The sequence below is a fragment of the Oncorhynchus keta genome, chromosome 13, assembly GCF_023373465.1.
Source record: "Oncorhynchus keta strain PuntledgeMale-10-30-2019 chromosome 13, Oket_V2, whole genome shotgun sequence".
Lineage (NCBI taxonomy): Eukaryota > Metazoa > Chordata > Actinopteri > Salmoniformes > Salmonidae > Oncorhynchus > Oncorhynchus keta.
The window spans coordinates 43,293,819-43,310,716 of NC_068433.1; the positions used below are offsets into that span (position 1 = coordinate 43,293,819).

Consider the following 16,898-nt stretch of genomic DNA (forward strand, 5'->3'; position numbering starts at 1 on the left):
ATCCCTATCCATGGAATCCATGGAAGTCTATATCCATGTCTATCCCCATCCATGGAAGTCTATCCCTATCCATGGAAGTCTATCCCTATCCATGGAAGTCTATCCCTATCCATGGATGTCTATCCCTATCCATGGAAGTCTATCCCTATCCATGGAAGTCTATCCCAAGCCATGGAAGTCTATCCCTATCCATGGATGTCTATCCCTATCCATGGAAGTCTATCCCTATCCATGGAAGTCTATCCCTATCCATGGAAGTCTATCCCTATCCATGGAAGTCTATCCCTAGCCATGGAAGGGTGTGTACACTAGTGTACACTGGTGATACAGTCGAGAAACAGAAGTAATGTCGTGGTTGAGCTTCACTCATGAGAACACTCTGAAACTGTCTCCACACACGTCTCATCAGGATCCCAGTGGGGGGGGGTGTGTGTGTGTGTGTGTGTGCGTGTGTGCGTGTGTGCGTGCGTGTGTGTGTGTGTGCTAACCTCTGTATATGTGTACTAATTCTCTCCTCTTCCTTCAGGCTCTGGATGCTCTAGACAAGGCACTACTTCAAAACCCCATAGACATGTCTGTCAGGGCAGAGCTACACTTCTCCAAGGGCAACCAGCTCAGAGAGATGAACCAGCTGGACAGAGCCTTCGAGGTACAGGAGGCTCCACACACACACACACACACACACACACACTCCTCATTACTCTGCATACTTTTCTCCATCTGCTCTCTCTTCTCCCTCAGACTCCCTCTCTCCTCATCCAAAAATGTTCCAACCTCTCCAACCTCATTAACTTTGTTTCCTGCTGGACGCTCTCCTCTCTCTCCCTCCTCAACATTACACCATCTTCTCTCCGTCCTCACCATCACACCCCTCTCTCCCATCTCACTGTCATACCCCCCTCTCTCTATCTCCTCACCGTCATTACCCTTCTCTCTCTCCCTCCTCACTGTCATACCCCTCTCTCTCTCCCTCCTCACTGTCATACCGTTCTCTCTCTCCCTCCTCACTGTCATACCCTTCTCTCTCTCCCTCCTCACTGTCATACCCTTCTCTCTCTCCCTCCTCACTGTCATACCCTTCTCTCTCTCCCTCCTCACTGTCATACCCCATTCTCTCCCTCCTCACTGTCATACCCTTCTCTCTCCCTCCTCACTGTCATACCCCTCTCTCTCCCTCCTCACCGTCATTACCCCTCTCTCTCCCTCCTTACTGTCATACCCCTCTCTCTCCCTCCTCACTGTCATACCGTTCTCTCTCTCCCTCCTCACTGTCATACCCTTCCTCTCTCCCTCCTCACTGTCATGCCTTCTCTCTCCCTCCGAGTCATTCCCTCTCCCCTCCTCACTGTCATACCCTTCTCTCTCTCCCTCCTCACTGTCATACCCTTCTCTCTCTCCCTCCGCACTGTCATTCCCTCTCTCTCCCTCCTCACTGTCATACCCTCTCCTCTCCTCCTTATGTCATACCCTGTCTCTCTCCCTCCTCCTGTCATACCCCATTCTCTCCTCCTCACTGTCATACCTCCTTATCTCTCTCCTCCTCACTGTCATACCGTTCTCTCTCTCCCTCCTCACTGTCATACCCTTCTCTCTCTCCTCCAGCACTGTCATACCCTTCTCTCTCTCCCTCCTCACTGTCATACCCTTCTCTCTCTCCCTCCTCACTGTCATACCCTTCTCTCTCCCTCCTCACTGTCATACCTCTCTCTCTCTCCCTCCTCACTTTCATACCCTTCTCTCTCCCTCCTCACTGTCATACCCCTCTCTCTCTCCCTCCTCACTGTCATACCCTTCTCTCTCCCTCCTCACTGTCATACCCTTCTCTCTCCCTCCTCACTGTCATACCCCTCTCTCTCCCTCCTCACCGTCATTACCCCTCTCTCTCCCTCCTTACTGTCATTCCCCTCTCTCTCCCTCCTCACTGTCATACCCTTCTCTCTCTCCCTCCTCACTGTCATACCCTTCTCTCTCTCCCTCCGCACTGTCATTCCCCTCTCTCTCCCTCCTCACTGTCATACCCCTCTCTCTCCCTCCTTACTGTCATACCCCTCTCTCTCTCCCTCCTTACTGTCATACCCCATTCTCTCCCTCCTCACTGTCATACCCTTATCTCTCTCCCTCCTCACTGTCATACCCTTCTCTCTCTCCCTCCTCACTGTCATACCCTTCTCTCTCTCCCTCCTCACTGTCATACCCCTCTCTCTCCCTCCTCACCGTCATTACCCCTCTCTCTCCCCTCCTCACCGTCATTACCCCTCTCTCTCTCCCTCCTCACCGTCATTACCCCTCTCTCTCTCCCTCCTCACTGTCATACCCCTCTCTCTCCCTCCTCACCGTCATTACCCCTCTCTCTCCCTCCTCACTGTCATACCCTTATCTCTCTCCCTCCTCACTGTCATACCGTTCTCTCTCTCCCTCCTCACTGTCATACCCTTCTCTCTCTCCCTCCTCATGTCATAAATTCTCTCTCTCCTCCTCACTGTCATACCCTTCTCTCTCTCCCTCCTCACTGTCATACCCTTCTCTCTCCCTCCTCACTGTCATACCCCTCTCTCTCCTCCTCCCCTCTCTCTCCTCCTCATGTCATACCCTTCTCTCTCCCTCCTCACTGTCATACCCTTCTCTCTCCCTCCTCACTGTCATACCCTTCTCTCTCCCTCCTCACTGTCATACCCTCTCTCCCTCTCTCATTACCCCTCTCCTCCCTCCTTACTGTCATACCCCTCTCTCTCCCTCCTCACTGTCATCCTTCTCTCTCTCCCTCCTCACTGTCATACCCTTCTCTCTCTCCCTCCTCACTGTCATACCCTTCTCTCTCTCCCTCCGCACTGTCATTCCCCTCTCTCTCCCTCCTCACTGTCATACCCCTCTCTCTCCCTCCTTACTGTCATACCCCTCTCTCTCTCCCTCCTTACTGTCATACCCCATTCTCTCCCTCCTCACTGTCATACCCTTATCTCTCTCCCTCCTCACTGTCATACCCTTCTCTCTCTCCCTCCTCACTGTCATACCCTTCTCTCTCTCCTCCTCACTGTCATACCCCTCTCTCTCCCTCCTCACCGTCATTGCCCCTCTCTCTCCCTCCTCACTGTCATTACCCCTCTCTCTCTCCCTCCTCACCGTCATTACCCCTCTCTCTCTCCCTCCTCACCATCATTACCCTTCTCTCTCTCCCTCCTCACTGTCATACCCTTCTCTCTCCCTCCTCACTGTCATACCCCTCTCTCTCTCCCTCCTTACTGTCATACCCCTCTCTCTCCCTCCTCACTGTCATACCCCTCTCTCTCCCTCCTCACTGTCATACCCTTCTCTCTCCCTCCTCACTGCCATACCCTTCTCTCTCTCCCTCCTCACTGTCATACCCTTCTCTCTCTCCCTCCTCACTGTCATTACCCCTCTCTCTCTCCCTCCTCACCGTCATTACCCCTCTCTCTCCCTCCTCACCATCATTACCCCTCTCTCTCTCCCTCCTCACCGTCATAACCCCTCTCTCTCTCCCTCCTCACCGTCATTACCCTTCTCTCTCTCCCTCCTCACTGTCATACCCTTCTCTCTCCCTCCTCACTGTCATACCCCTCTCTCTCTCCCTCCTCACTGTCATACCCTTCTCTCTCTCCCTCCTCACTGTCATACCCTTCTCTCTCCCTCCTCACTGTCATACCCCTCTCTCTCTCCCTCCTTACTGTCATACCCTTCTCTCTCCCTCCTCACTGTCATACCCCTCTCTCTCTCCCTCCTCACTGTCATACCCTCTCTCTCTCCCTCCTCACTGTCATACCTTCTCTCTCTCCCTCCTCACTGTCATACCCTTCTCTCTCTCCTCCTCACTGTCATACCCCTCTCTCTCCCTCCTTGTCTGTCATACCCTTCTCTCTCCTCCTCACTGTCATACCCTCTCTCTCTCCCTCCTTACTGTCATACCCTCTCTCTCCCTCCTCACTGTCATACCCTTCTCCCCCTCCTCACTGTCATACCCTTCTCTCTCTCCTCCTCACTGTCATACCTTCTCTCTCCCTCCTCACTGTCATACCCCTCTCTCTCTCCCTCCTTACTGCCATACCCCTCTCTCCCTCCTCACTGTCATACCCTTCTCTCTCTCCCTCCTCACTGTCATACCCTTCTCTCTCTCCCTCCTCACTGTCATAACCTTCTCTCTCTCCCTCCTCACTGTCATACCCTTCTCTCTCTCCCTCCTCACTGTCATACCCCTCTCTCAATTCAATTAAATTCAATTCAAGGGCTTTATTGGCATGGGAAACATGTGTTAACATTGCCAAAGCAAGTGAGGTAGACAACATACAAAGTGAATATATAAAGTGAAAAACAACAAATTAACAGTAAACATTACACATACAGAAGTTTAAAAACAGTAAAGACATTACAAATGTCATATTATAATATACTTGTATAATATAATTGTATATTATATATATATATACAATGTACAAATAGTTAAATGACACAAGATAAAATGAATAAGCATAAATATGGGTTGTTTTTACAACTGGTTGCCCTTTTCTCATGGCAACAGGTCACAAATCTTGCTGCTGTGATGGCACACTGTGGAATTTCACCCAAAAGATATGGGAGTTTTTCAAAATTGGATTTGTTTTCGAATTCTTTGTGGATCTGTGTAATCTGGGGGAAATATGTCTCTCTAATATGGTCATACATTGGGCAGGAGGTTAGGAAGTGCAGCTCAGTTTCCACCTCATTTTGTGGGCAGTGAGCACATAGCCTGTCTTCTCTTGAGAGCCATGTCTGCCTACGGCGGCTTTCTCAATAGCAAGGCTGTGCTCACTGAGTCTGTACATAGTCAAAGCTTTCCTTAATTTTGGGTCAGTCACAGTGGTCAGGTATTCTGCCGCTGTGTACTCTCTGTGTAGGGCCAAATAGCATTCTAGTTTGCTCTGTTTTTTGTTAATTCTTTCCAATGTGTTAAGTAATTATCTTTTTGTTTTCTCATGATTTGGTTGGGTCTAATTGTGCTGTTGTCCTGGGGCTCTGTAGGGTGTGTTTGTGTTTGTGAACAGAGCCCCAGGACCAGCTTGCTTAGGGACTCTTCTCCAGGTTCATCTCTCTGTAGGTGATGGCTTTGTTATGGAAGGTTTGTGAATCGCTTCCTTTTAGGTGGTTGTAGAATTTAACGGCTCTTTTCTGGATTTTGATAATTAGTGGGTATCGGCCTAATTCTGCTCTGCATGCATTATTTGGTGTTTTACGTTGTACACGGAGGATATTTTTGCAGAATTCTGCGTGCAGAGTCTCAGTTTGGTGTTTGTCCCATTTTGTGAAGTCTTGGTTGGTGAGCGGACCCTCCTCACAACCATAAAGGGCAATGGGCTCTATGACCAAGTATTTTTAGCCAAATCAATTGGTATGTTGAAATTTATGTTTCTTTTGATGGCATACCCTTCTTGCCTTGTCTCTCAGATCTTCCCCTCGCTGATGTTTAGGCCAAGGTATGTATAGTTTTGTGTGTGCTCTAGGGCAACAGTGTCTAGATGGAATTTGTATTTGTGGTCCTGGTGACTGGACCTTTTTGGAACACCATTATTTTGGTCTTACTGAGATTTACTGTCAGGGCCCAGGTCTGACAGAATCTGTCATAAGATCTAGGTGCTGCTGTAGGCCCTCCTTGGTTGGTGACAGAAGAACCAGATCATCAGCAAACAGCAGACCCCTAGCAGGGGGAGGCCGGGTCTCTTTTCTAGTGCCCGCCCAATTCCTCACCGTCAACCCTACCGACCCTGTGTGAAGAAATGTGTGTTTTTTGCCCCGCTCATGGATTTTATAATGTCTATGTTTTACCCCCAACACCACTTTCCATCAGTTTGTATAGCAGACCCTCATGCCAGATTGAGTCGAAGGCTTTTTTAAATAAACAAAGCATGAGAAGACTTTGCCCTTTGTTTGGTTGTCAATTAGGGTGTGCAGGGTGAATACATGGTCTGTTGTACCCTCCAATTTGACATTTGCTCAGTACATTGTTTTCATTGAGGAAATGTACCCTCTCTCTCTCCTCCTCACCGTCATTACCCCTCTCTCTCTCCCTCCTCACCATCATTACCCCTCTCTCTCCCTCCTCACTGTCATTACCCCCTCTCTCCCTCCTCACCATCATTACTGTCATTACCCCTCTCTCTCTCCCTCCTCTCCTCCTCATCCTCACCCCATTCTCTCCCTCCTCACTGTCATACCCCTTCTCTCTCCCTCCTCACATGTCATACCCTCTCTCTCTCCTCTCACCTCCTCACTGTCATACCCCTTCTCTCTCTCCCCTCCTCTCTCCTCACCGTCATACCCCCTCTCTCTCCCTCCTCACTGTCATAACCCCTCTCTCTCCTCCTCCTCATTACTCCCTCTCTCCCCCTCCTCACCGGCCTCTCTCTCTCTCCTCACCATCATTACCCCTCCTCTCTCCCCCTCCTCCTCCCGTCATTACCCCTCTCCTCCCTCCTCACTGTCATACCACCTCCTCACCCCTCCCCCTCCTCACTGTCATAACCCCTCTCTCTCTCCCTCCTCACTGTCATACCAGCTCCTCACCGTCTCTCCCCCTCACTGTCATACCCTTCCTCACCGTCTCTGTCACCTCTCCTCCTCACTGTCATACCCTCCTCCTCCCTCCTCACTGTCACCTCATACCCTCTCCTCTCCTCCCCCCTCCTCACTCCATCCTCACCGTCTCTCTCCCTCCTCACCGTCTCTCCCCTCATCATGCTGTCACCTCCTCACTCTCTCCCCTCCTCCCGGCATAACCCCCTCTCTCCCTCCGCACCGTCATACTGTCCCTCCTCACCGTCTCCCCCTCCTCACCGGCATAACCCCTCTCTCTCCCATACCCCTCCTCCTCACCGTCATCACCTCCTCACCGTCTCTCTCCCCTCTCCCCCCTCCTCACTGTCATCTCTCACTGTCACCTCTCCCCTCCTCACCCTCCTCATAACCCCTCTCTCTCCTCTCCTCACTGTCATACCCTTCTCTCTCTCCCCTCCTCACTGTCATAACCTCTCTCTCTCCTCTCACTGGCATAACCCCTCTCTCTCCCCCCTCTCCTCACTGTCATACCCCTCTCTCTCTCTCTCCCTCCTCCTGTCATAACCCCCTCTCCCCCTCCTCACCGGCATAACCCCTCTCCCTCCTCACCCATAACCCCTCTCCCCTGGACCGGCCTAACCCTCTCTCCCCCTCCTCACTCCTCCCTACCCTTCTCTCTCTCCCCCTCCTCACTGTCAACCCTCTCTCTCCCCCTCCTCACCTAACCCCTCTCTCTCCCCCTCCTCACCGTGATAACCCTCTCTCTCCCTCCTCACTGTCATAACCCCTCTCTCCCCCCTCCTCTCCCTCTCTCCCCCCTCACTGTCATACCCCTCTCTCTCCCCTCCTCACTCCTCACTGTCACCCTCACCGTCTCTCCCCTCCTCACTGTCATAACCCTCTCTCTCCCCTCACCGTCATACAAATGTCAGCTCTCACCGTCTCCCCCTCCTCCTCACTGTCATACCCCACCTCTCTCCCATCTGTCCCCCTCCTCACCCCCCTCTCTCCCCCTCCTCACCGTCATACCCTCACCTCTCTCTCTCCCCTCCTCACCGTCATAACCTCCTCACCGTCTCCCCCTCCTCAATACTGTCACCTCCTCTCTCTCTCCCTCCTCACCGTCATAATCCTCACCGAATCTCTCTCCCCCCTCTCCCTCACTGTCATACCACCTCTCTCACCGGTTAACCCTCTCTCTCCCTCCTCATGGCATTCAATTCAAATCTTTCACCGGCATAACCCTCTCTCTCCCTCTCACGGCAACCTCTCCCCTCCTCACCGTGTTAACCCCTCTCTCCCCCCTCCTCAAAGCATAACCCCTGACCGGTATAACCCCTCTCAAACCGGTGATAAAGTGAATCCTCATAAAGTGAAAAACCCCTCTCCTCCCCTCCTCAACCGGCAAATTCTTTGTCTCTCCCCCTCCTCCTCACCGGGGAACCCTCTCTCTCTCCCCCTTTCACCGTCATAACCCCCTCTCCCCCTCCTCACCGGGCATAACCCTCTCTCCCCTCCTCACCGCACATAATTCTCTCCCCCTCCTCACCGGCATAAACCGTCTCCCCCTCCTCACCGGCATAACCCCTCTCTCTCCCCTCCTCACCGTCATACTGTCAGCTCCTCACCGTCTCCCCCTCCTCACCGTCAATCTCTCCCCCTGTCATCACCATCTCCCCCCTCCTCAAGGCATAACCCCTCTCTCTCCCCCTCCTCACCGGGTTGTTTTCACCTCCTCAACTGGTTAGTCACCTCTCTCCCCCTCATACTGTCACCTCTGCCGTCTCTCTCCCCCTCAATCTTGTCACCTCCTCACCGTCTCTCCCCCTCCTCACTGTGATAACCCCTTTCTCCCCCTGTCACTCCTCACCGTCTCTCCCCCTCCTCACCGGTTATAACCCTCTCTCCTCCTCACTTCATACCCCTTCAAATCCTTTGTGGATCTGTGTACTCCTCTGTCCCCCTCCTCACCGGATAACCCTCTTCTCCCCTCATGGTCATACTGGGCCTCCTCAGTTTGCCCCTCCTCAGGTTACCCTTGGCTAACCCCTCTCTTCCTCCCTCTTTTGTCACCGGCATAACCCCTCTCTCTCCTCCTCACCGGCAAACCCCTCTCTGTCCCCTCCTTGATAACCATCTGCCTCCGGCTGCATAACCCCTCTCTCTCCCTCCTCACCGGCATAACCCCTCTCCCCCCTCCTCAGGCTCCTCACCTCCTCACCGGCCCCTCCTCACCGGGCATAACTTTTACCCCCTTCTCAATTTTGGGTCCTCCTCACCCCCCTCCTCACCGGCAGGTCTCTCTCTCTCCCCTCATGCTGTCAGCTCCTGTCTTCCCCCCTCTGTCATCCCCAGGTCACCGTCATACTGTCACCTCTCACCATCTCTCCCCCTCCTCACCGTTAACCCCTCTCTCCCTCCTCCTGTCATGCTATCACCCCTCACTCTCCCCTCCTCCTCCCGTCATGACCTCCTCACCGTCTCTCCCCCTCCTCACCGTCATACTGTCACCTCCTCACCGTCTCTCTCCCTCCTCACCGTCATACTGTCACCTCCTCACCGTCTCTCCCCCTCCTCACCGGCATAACCCCTCTCTCTCTCCCTCCTCACCGTCATACTGTCACCTCCTCACCGTCTCTCCCCCTCCTCACCGGCATAACCCCTCTCTCTCTCCCTCCTCACCGTCATTACCCCTCTCTCCCCCTCCTCACCGTCATACCGTCACCTCCTCACCGTCTCTCCCCCTCCTCATGGTGGTTCTCTCTGTCATACTGTCACCTCCTCACCGTCTCTCCCCCTCCTCACCGGCATAACCCCTCTCTCTCCCCCTCCTCACCGGCATAACCCCTTTCACGGCTCTTTTCCTCACCGGATTTCCCCTCCTCACCGATAACCCTCTCTCCCCCTCCTCACCGGCAACCCCTTCTCCCCCTCCTCATGCATAACCCCTCTCTTTGGTGTCTCCCCCTCCTCACCGGCAGGATAACCCCTTTCCCCCTCTCTCACCGATAACCCCTCTCTCCCCCCTCCTCACCCGGCATAACCCCTCTCTCTCCCCCTCCTCACCGTCATACCCCTCTCTCTCCCCCTCCTCATTACCCTCTCTCCTCACCGGCATAACCCCTCCTCCCCTCCTCACCGGCATAACCCCTCTCTCCCCTCCACCGGTATAACCCCTCTCTCTCCCCCTCCTCACCGGCATAACCCCTCTCTCTCCCCCTCCTCACCGCATAACCCCTCTCCCCCCTCTCACCGGCATAACCCCTCTCCCCCTCCTCACCGGGCATAACCCCTCTCTCTCTCTCCCTCCTCACCGGCATAACCCCTCTCTCCCCCTCCTCACCGGCATCCCCTCTCTCCCTCCTCACCGGCATAACCCCTCTCTCTCCTCCTCACCGTCCCCTCTCTCTCCCCCTCACCGGCATAACCCCTCTCTCTCCTCCTCACCGGCCCCTCTCTCCCCCTCCTCACCGGCATAACCCCCCTCTCCCCCCCTCCTCCGGCATAACCCCTCCTCTCTCCCCCTCCTCACCCCGGCATAACCCCTCTCTCTCCCCCTCCTCACCGGCATAACCCCTCATCTCACCGCTAACCCCTCTCTCCCCCTCTCTGACACCGTCCCCCCTCCTCACCGTCATTACCCCTCTCTCCCCCTCCTCACCGCATATACCCCTCACCTCCCCCTCCTCACCGTCATAACTCCCCTCTCCTCTCCAGCTCCTCCACCTCCCTCCTCCTCACCGTCATAACCTCCTCACCGTCTCTCACCCTCCTCTCTCTCCCCCTCCTCACCGGCATAACCCCTCTCTCTCTCCCTCCTCACCGTCATACTGTCACCTCCTCCCCTCTCCTCCTCACCCACCTCTCCTCTCCCCCTCACCGTCATACTGTCACCTCCTCACCGTCTTCCCTCACCGTCATCCTCCTCACCGTCCCTCCCCTCACCCCTCCTCACTGTCATACTGTCACCTCCTCACCGTCTCTCCCCCCCTCCTCCCCCCTCTCCTCTCCCCTCCTCACCGTCATTACCCCTCTCTCCCCCTCCTCACCATACCGTCACCTCCTCACCCTCTCCCCCTCACCGGCATAACCCTCTCTCTCTCCCTCCTCACCCGTCATACTGTCACCCCTCTCACTCTCTCTCCCCCCTCTCTCTCTCCTCACCGTCATAACCCCTCTCTCTCCTCACCGTCCCCTCTCCTCCTCACCCTCCTCTCCTCCTCACCCATAACCCCTCTCTCTCCCCCTCCTCACCCCTCTCTCTCCCCTCCTCACCGGCATAACCCCTGGGGCATAACCCCTCACCGTCTCCTCCTCCTCACCGGCATAACCCCTCTCTCTCCCCCTCCTCACCGCATAACCCCTCTCTCTGCATAACCCCTCTCTCCTCTCACCGGGCATAACCCTCCCCCTCCTCACCGGCATAACCCTCTCTCTCCTCTCACCGTCTAACCCCCCTCCCTCCTCACCGGCATAACCCCTCTCTCTCCCTCCTCACCGGCATAACCCTCTCTCTCACCGTCTATTACCCCTCTCTCCCCTCCTCACCACCTCCTCACCGTCTCTCCTCCTCACCGGCATAACCCTCTCTCTCTCCCTCCTCACCGTCATACTGTCAGCTCCTCACCCTCTCTCCCCCTCCTCACCGTCATACCGTCACCTCCTCACCGTCATACTGTCACCTCCTCACCATCTCTCCCCCTCCTCACCGGCATAACCCCTCTCTCTCCCCCTCCTCACCGTCATACTGTCACCTCCTCCCTCTCTCTCCTCCTCACCGTCATACTGTCACCTCCTCACCGTCTCTCCCCCTCCTCACCGTCATACTGTCACCTCCTCACCGTCTCTCTCCCTCCTCACCGTCATACTGTCACCTCCTCACCGTCTCTCCCCCTCCTCACCGGCATAACCCCTCTCTCCCTCTCACACCGTCATAACCCCTCACCGTCTCCCCCTCCTCACCGGCATAACCCCTCTCTCTCCCTCTCACCGTCATTACCCTCTCTCCTCTCTCACCGTCATACCGTCACCTCCTCACCCCCCTCCCTCACCCCCTCTCTCCTCCCTCCTCACCGGCATACTGTCACCCCTCTCTCTCCCCCTCCTCACCGGCATAACCCCTCTCTCTCCCCCTCCTCACCGGCATAACCCCTCTCTCTCCCCCTCCTCACCGGCATAACCCTCTCTCTCCCCCTCTCACCGGCATAACCCCTCTCTCCCCCTCACCGGCCCCCTCTCTCCTCCTCACCGGCATAACCCCCTCTCTCTCCTCACCCATAACCCTCTCCCCTCCTCACCGGCATAACCCCTCTCTCTCCCCTCCTCTCCCTCACCGGCATAACCCCTCTCTCTCTCCCTCCTCACCGTCATACTCCCTCCGTCCCGGCATAACCCCTCTCACCATCCTCCCCCTCCTCACCGGCATAACCCCTCTCTCTCTCCCTCCCCCTCCTCACCGTCTCTCCCTCCTCACCGTCATAACCCCCTCTCTCCCCCTCCTCACCCCCCTCTCTCTCCCCCTCCTCACCGGCATAACCCCTCTCTCTCCCCCTCCTCACCGGCATAACCCCTCCTCTCTCCCTCCTCACCGTCATACTGTCCCCCTCCTCACCGGCATAACCCTCTCTCTCCTCCTCCCATTACCCCTCTCACCGTCATACCGTCACCTCCTCAACCCTCTCTCTCCCCTCCTCTCTCCTCATCACCCCTCTCTCTCCCTCTCCTCACCGGCATAACCCCTCTCTCTCTCACCCCCCCCTCACCGGCATAACCCCTCTCTCTCCCCCTCCTCACCGGCATAACCCCTCTCTCTCCCCCTCCTCACCGGCATAACCCCTCTCTCCCCCTCTCACCGGCATCCCCCTCCCCCCTCCTCACCGGCATAACCCCTCTCTCTCCTCCCCCTCTCTCTCCTCCTCCGGCATAACCCCTCTCTCTCCCCCTCCTCACCGGCATAACCCCTCTCTCTCCCCTCCTCACCGGCATAACCCCTCTCTCTCCTCCTCACTGGCATAACCCCTCTCTCTCCCCTCCTCCCCGGCATCCTCCTCCCCCTCCTCACCGGTATAACCCCTCTCTCTCCCCCTCCTCACCGGCATAACCCCTCTCTCTCCCCTCCTCACCGGCATAACCCCTCTCTCTCCCCCTCCTCACCGGCATAACCCCTCTCTCCCCCCCCTCACCGGCATAACCCTCTCTCTCTCCCCCCTCCTCACCGTATAACCCCTCTCTCCCCTCCTCACCGGCATAACTCCTCCTCTCTCTAACCCCCCTCCTCACCGGCATACTGTCCTCCTCATATCTGTCCTCCTCAACCCCTCTCACTGTCTCCCCCTCCTCACCGGCATAACCCCTCTCTGCTCCCTCCCCCTCCTCCTCACCGGCATAACCCCTCTCTCTCCCCCTCCTCACCGGCATAACCCCTCTCTCTCCCCCTCCTCACCGGCATAACCCTCTCACTCCCCCCCTCACCGGCATAACCCCTCTCTCTCCCCTCCTCACCGGCATAACCCCTCTCTCTCCCCTCCTCACCGGCATAACCCCTCTCTCCTCTCACCGTCATACTCTCCTCACCGGCATAACCCTCTCTCTCCTCCTCACCGGCATAACCCCTCCCTCTCACCGGCATAACCCCTCTCTCCCCCTCCTCACCGGCATAACCCCTCTCTCTCCCCCTCCTCACCGGCATAACCCCTCTCTCTCCCCTCCTCACCGGCATAACCCCTCTCTCCCTCCCCCTCCTCACCGGCATAACCCCTCTCTCTCCCCCTCCTCACCGGCATAACCCCTCTCTCCCCCTCCTCACCGGCATAACCCCTCTCTCTCCTCACCGGCAGGCCCTCCTCACCGGCATAACCCCTCTCTCTCCCCCTCCTCACCGGCATAACCCCTCTCTCCCCCTCCTCACCGGCCCCCTCTCTCTCCCCCTCCTCACCGGCATAACCCCTCTCTCTCCCCCTCCTCACCGGCATAACCCCTCTCTCTCCCCCTCCTCACCGGCATAACCCCTCTCTCTCCCCCTCCTCACCGGCATAACCCCTCTCTCCTCCCGGCATAACCCCTCACCGGCATAACCCCTCTCCCCCTCTCTCCCCTCTCCTCACCGGCATAACCCCTCTCTCCCCCCTCCTCACCGGCATAACCCCTCTCTCTCCCCCTCCTCACCGGCATAACCCCCTCTCCCCCTCTCTAACCCCTCTCTCTCCCCTCACACCGGCATAACCCCCTCCTCACCGGCATCTCCCTCCCTCACCTCTCCCCCCTCCTCACCGGCATAACCCTCTCTCTCTCCTCCTCACCGGCATAACCCCTCTCTCCCCCCTCCTCACCGGCATAACCCTCTCTCTCCCCCTCCTCACCGGCATAACCCCTCTCTCTCCCCCTCCTCACCGGCATAACCCCTCTCTCTCCCCCCTCCTCACCGGCATAACCCTCTCTCTCCCCCTCCTCACCGGCATAACCCCTCTCTCTCCCCCTCACCGGCATAACCCCTCTCTCTCCCCCTCCTCACCGGCATAACCCCTCTCTCTCCCCCTCCTCACCGGCATAACCCCTCTCTCTCCCCCTCCTCACCGGCATAACCCCTCTCTCTCCCCCTCCTCACCGGCATAACCCCTCTCTCTCCCCCTCCTCACCGGCATAACCCCTCTCTCTCCCCCTCCTCACCGGCATAACCCCTCTCTCTCCCCCTCCTCACCGGCATAACCCCTCTCTCTCCCCCTCCTCACCGGCATAACCCCTCTCTCTCCCCCTCCTCACCGCATAACCCCTCTCCCCCTCCTCACCGGCATAACCCCTCTCCCCCCTCCTCACCGGCATAACCCTCTCTCTCCCTCCTCACCGGCATAACCCTCTCTCTCCCCTCCTCACCGGCATAACCCCTCTCCCCTCCTCACCGGCATAACCCCTCCCCCTCCTCACCGGCATAACCCCTCTCTCCCCCCTCCTCACCGGCATAACCCCTCTCTCTCCCCTCCTCACCGGCATAACCCCTCTCTCTCCCCCTCCTCACCGGCATAACCCCTCTCTCTCCCCCTCCTCACCGGCATAACCCTCTCTCCCCTCCTCACCGGCATCCCCTCCCCCTCCTCACCGGCATAACCCCTCTCCCCCTCCTCACCGGCATAACCCCTCTCTCTCCCCCTCCTCACCGGCATAACCCCTCTCTCCCCCTCCTCACCGGCATAACCCCTCTCTCTCCCCCTCCTCACCGGCATAACCCCTCTCTCTCCCCCTCCTCACCGGCATAACCCCTCTCTCTCCCCCTCCTCACCGGCATAACCCCTCTCTCTCCCCCTCCTCACCGGCATAACCCCTCTCTCTCCCCCTCCTCACCGGCATAACCCCTCTCTCTCCTCCTCACCGGCATAACCCCTCTCTCTCCCCTCCCTCCCTCACCGTCATACCCCTGTCACCCCTCACCCTCCCCCTCCTCACCGGCATAACCCCTCTCTCTCTCCTCCTCCTCCTAACCCCTCTCTCTCCCTCCTCACCGGCATAACCCCTCTCTCTCCCCCTCCTCACCGGCATAACCCCTCTCTCTCCCCCCTCCTCACCGGCATAACCCCTCTCTCTCCCCCTCATTATCCACCTTTCCCTTCTCTTTTCTTTTCTCTTCTCTTCTTTCACCTCTGTGAATAACTTTAGAACCTCCTATAACCTCAAACTTTACTTATTACAGAACAAAACCGCTAATTGGCTCATATATCCCAATCTCCCCGAAAGCTACTAGGAATAAAGAAAATAATATATTTTTAGTTATATTCCCTAAAAACAACACGATTTGCATCTCCTACATGAAGTATATTATCTGCAGGGGTTTCAAAGGCACATGTGGATCTTCTAAGTGCCGGGTGCTTTATTTCTCCTGTTCAAGCGGACACACTTGAGAGAGAAGAGATACAAAGTTTGCAAATAAAATCACATCAAACAGCATTCCAAATCAAATGTATTTATATAGCCCTTCTTACATCGGCTGATATCTCAAAGTGCTGTACAGAAACACAGCCTAAAACCCCAAACAGCAAGCAATGCAGGTGTAGAAGCACAGTGGCTAGAAAAACTACCTAGAAAGGCCAGAACCTAGGAAGAAACCTAGAGAGGAACCAGGCTATGAGGGGTGGCCAGTCCTCTTCTGGCTGTGCCAGGTGGAGATTATAAAAGAACATGGCCAAGATGTTCAAATGTTCATAAATGACCAGCATGGTCAAATAATAATAATCACAGTAGTTGTCGAGGGTGCAACAAGTCAGCACCTCAGGAGTAAATGTCAGTTGGCTTTTCATAGCTGATCATTAAGAGTATCTCTACCTCTCCTGCTGTCTCTAGAGAGTTAAAAACAGCAGGTCTGGGACAGGTAGCACATCCGGTGAACAGGTCAGGGTTCCATAGCCGCAGGCAGAACAGTTGAAACTGGAGCAGCAGCACGGCCAGGGGGACTGGGGACAGCAAGGAGTCATCATGCCAGGTAGTCCTGAGGCATGGTCCTAGGGCTCAGGTCCTCCAAGAGGAAGCATACTTAAATTCACACAGGACACCGGATAAGACAGGATAAGTACTCCAGATATAACAAACTGACCCTAGCCCACCGACACATAAACTACTGCAGCATAAATACTGGAGGCTGAGACAGGAGGGGTCAGGAGACACTGTGGCCCCATCCGATGATACCCCCGGACAGGGCCAAACAGGCAGGATATAACCCCACCCACTTTTCCAAAGCACAGCCCCCACACCACTAGAGGGTTATCTTCAACCACCAACTTACCATCCTGAGACAAGGTCAAGTATAGCCCACAAAGATCTCCGCCACGGCACAACCCAAGGGGGGGCGCCAACCCAGACAAGACCATGTCAGTGACTCAACCCACTCAAGTGACGCACCCCTCCTAGGGACGGCATGGAAGGGCACCAGTAAGCCAGTGACTTCTGTAATAGGGTTAGAGTCAGAGAATCCCAGTGGAGAGAGGGGAGCCGGCCAGGCAGAGACAGTAAGGGCGGTTCATTGCTCCAGAGCCTTTCCTGTTCACCTTCACACTCCTGGACCAGACTACACTCAATCATATGACGAAGAGATGAGTCTTCAGTAAAGACTTAAATGTTGAGACCCGAGTCTGCGTCTCTCACATGGGTAGGCAGACCATTCCATAAAAATGGAGCTCTATAGGAGAAAGCCCTGCCTCCAGCTGTTTGCCCAGAAATTCTAGGGACAATTAGGAGGCCTGCGTCTTTTGACCGTAGCGTACGTGTAGGTATGTACGGCAGGACCAAATCGGAAAGATAGGTAGGAGCAAGCCCATGTAATGCTTTGCAGTAAATCAGCCCTTGCCTTAACAGGAAGCCAGTGTAAGGAGACTAGC

At 56.0% G+C, this 16,898-nt stretch overlaps 1 protein-coding gene across 1 annotated transcript in view; it reads left to right on the forward strand.

Moving 5' to 3' along the window:
• The window catches only part of LOC118392567 (protein O-mannosyl-transferase TMTC1-like), a 105,047-nt gene that overhangs the window by 85,879 nt on the left and 2,270 nt on the right, over positions 1 to 16,898 (forward strand). Inside the window, exon 17 of the mRNA XM_052460222.1 lies at positions 527 to 649. Within this exon, the coding sequence (XP_052316182.1) occupies positions 527 to 649 (123 nt within the window). The remainder of the gene's footprint in view (positions 1 to 526; positions 650 to 16,898) is intronic.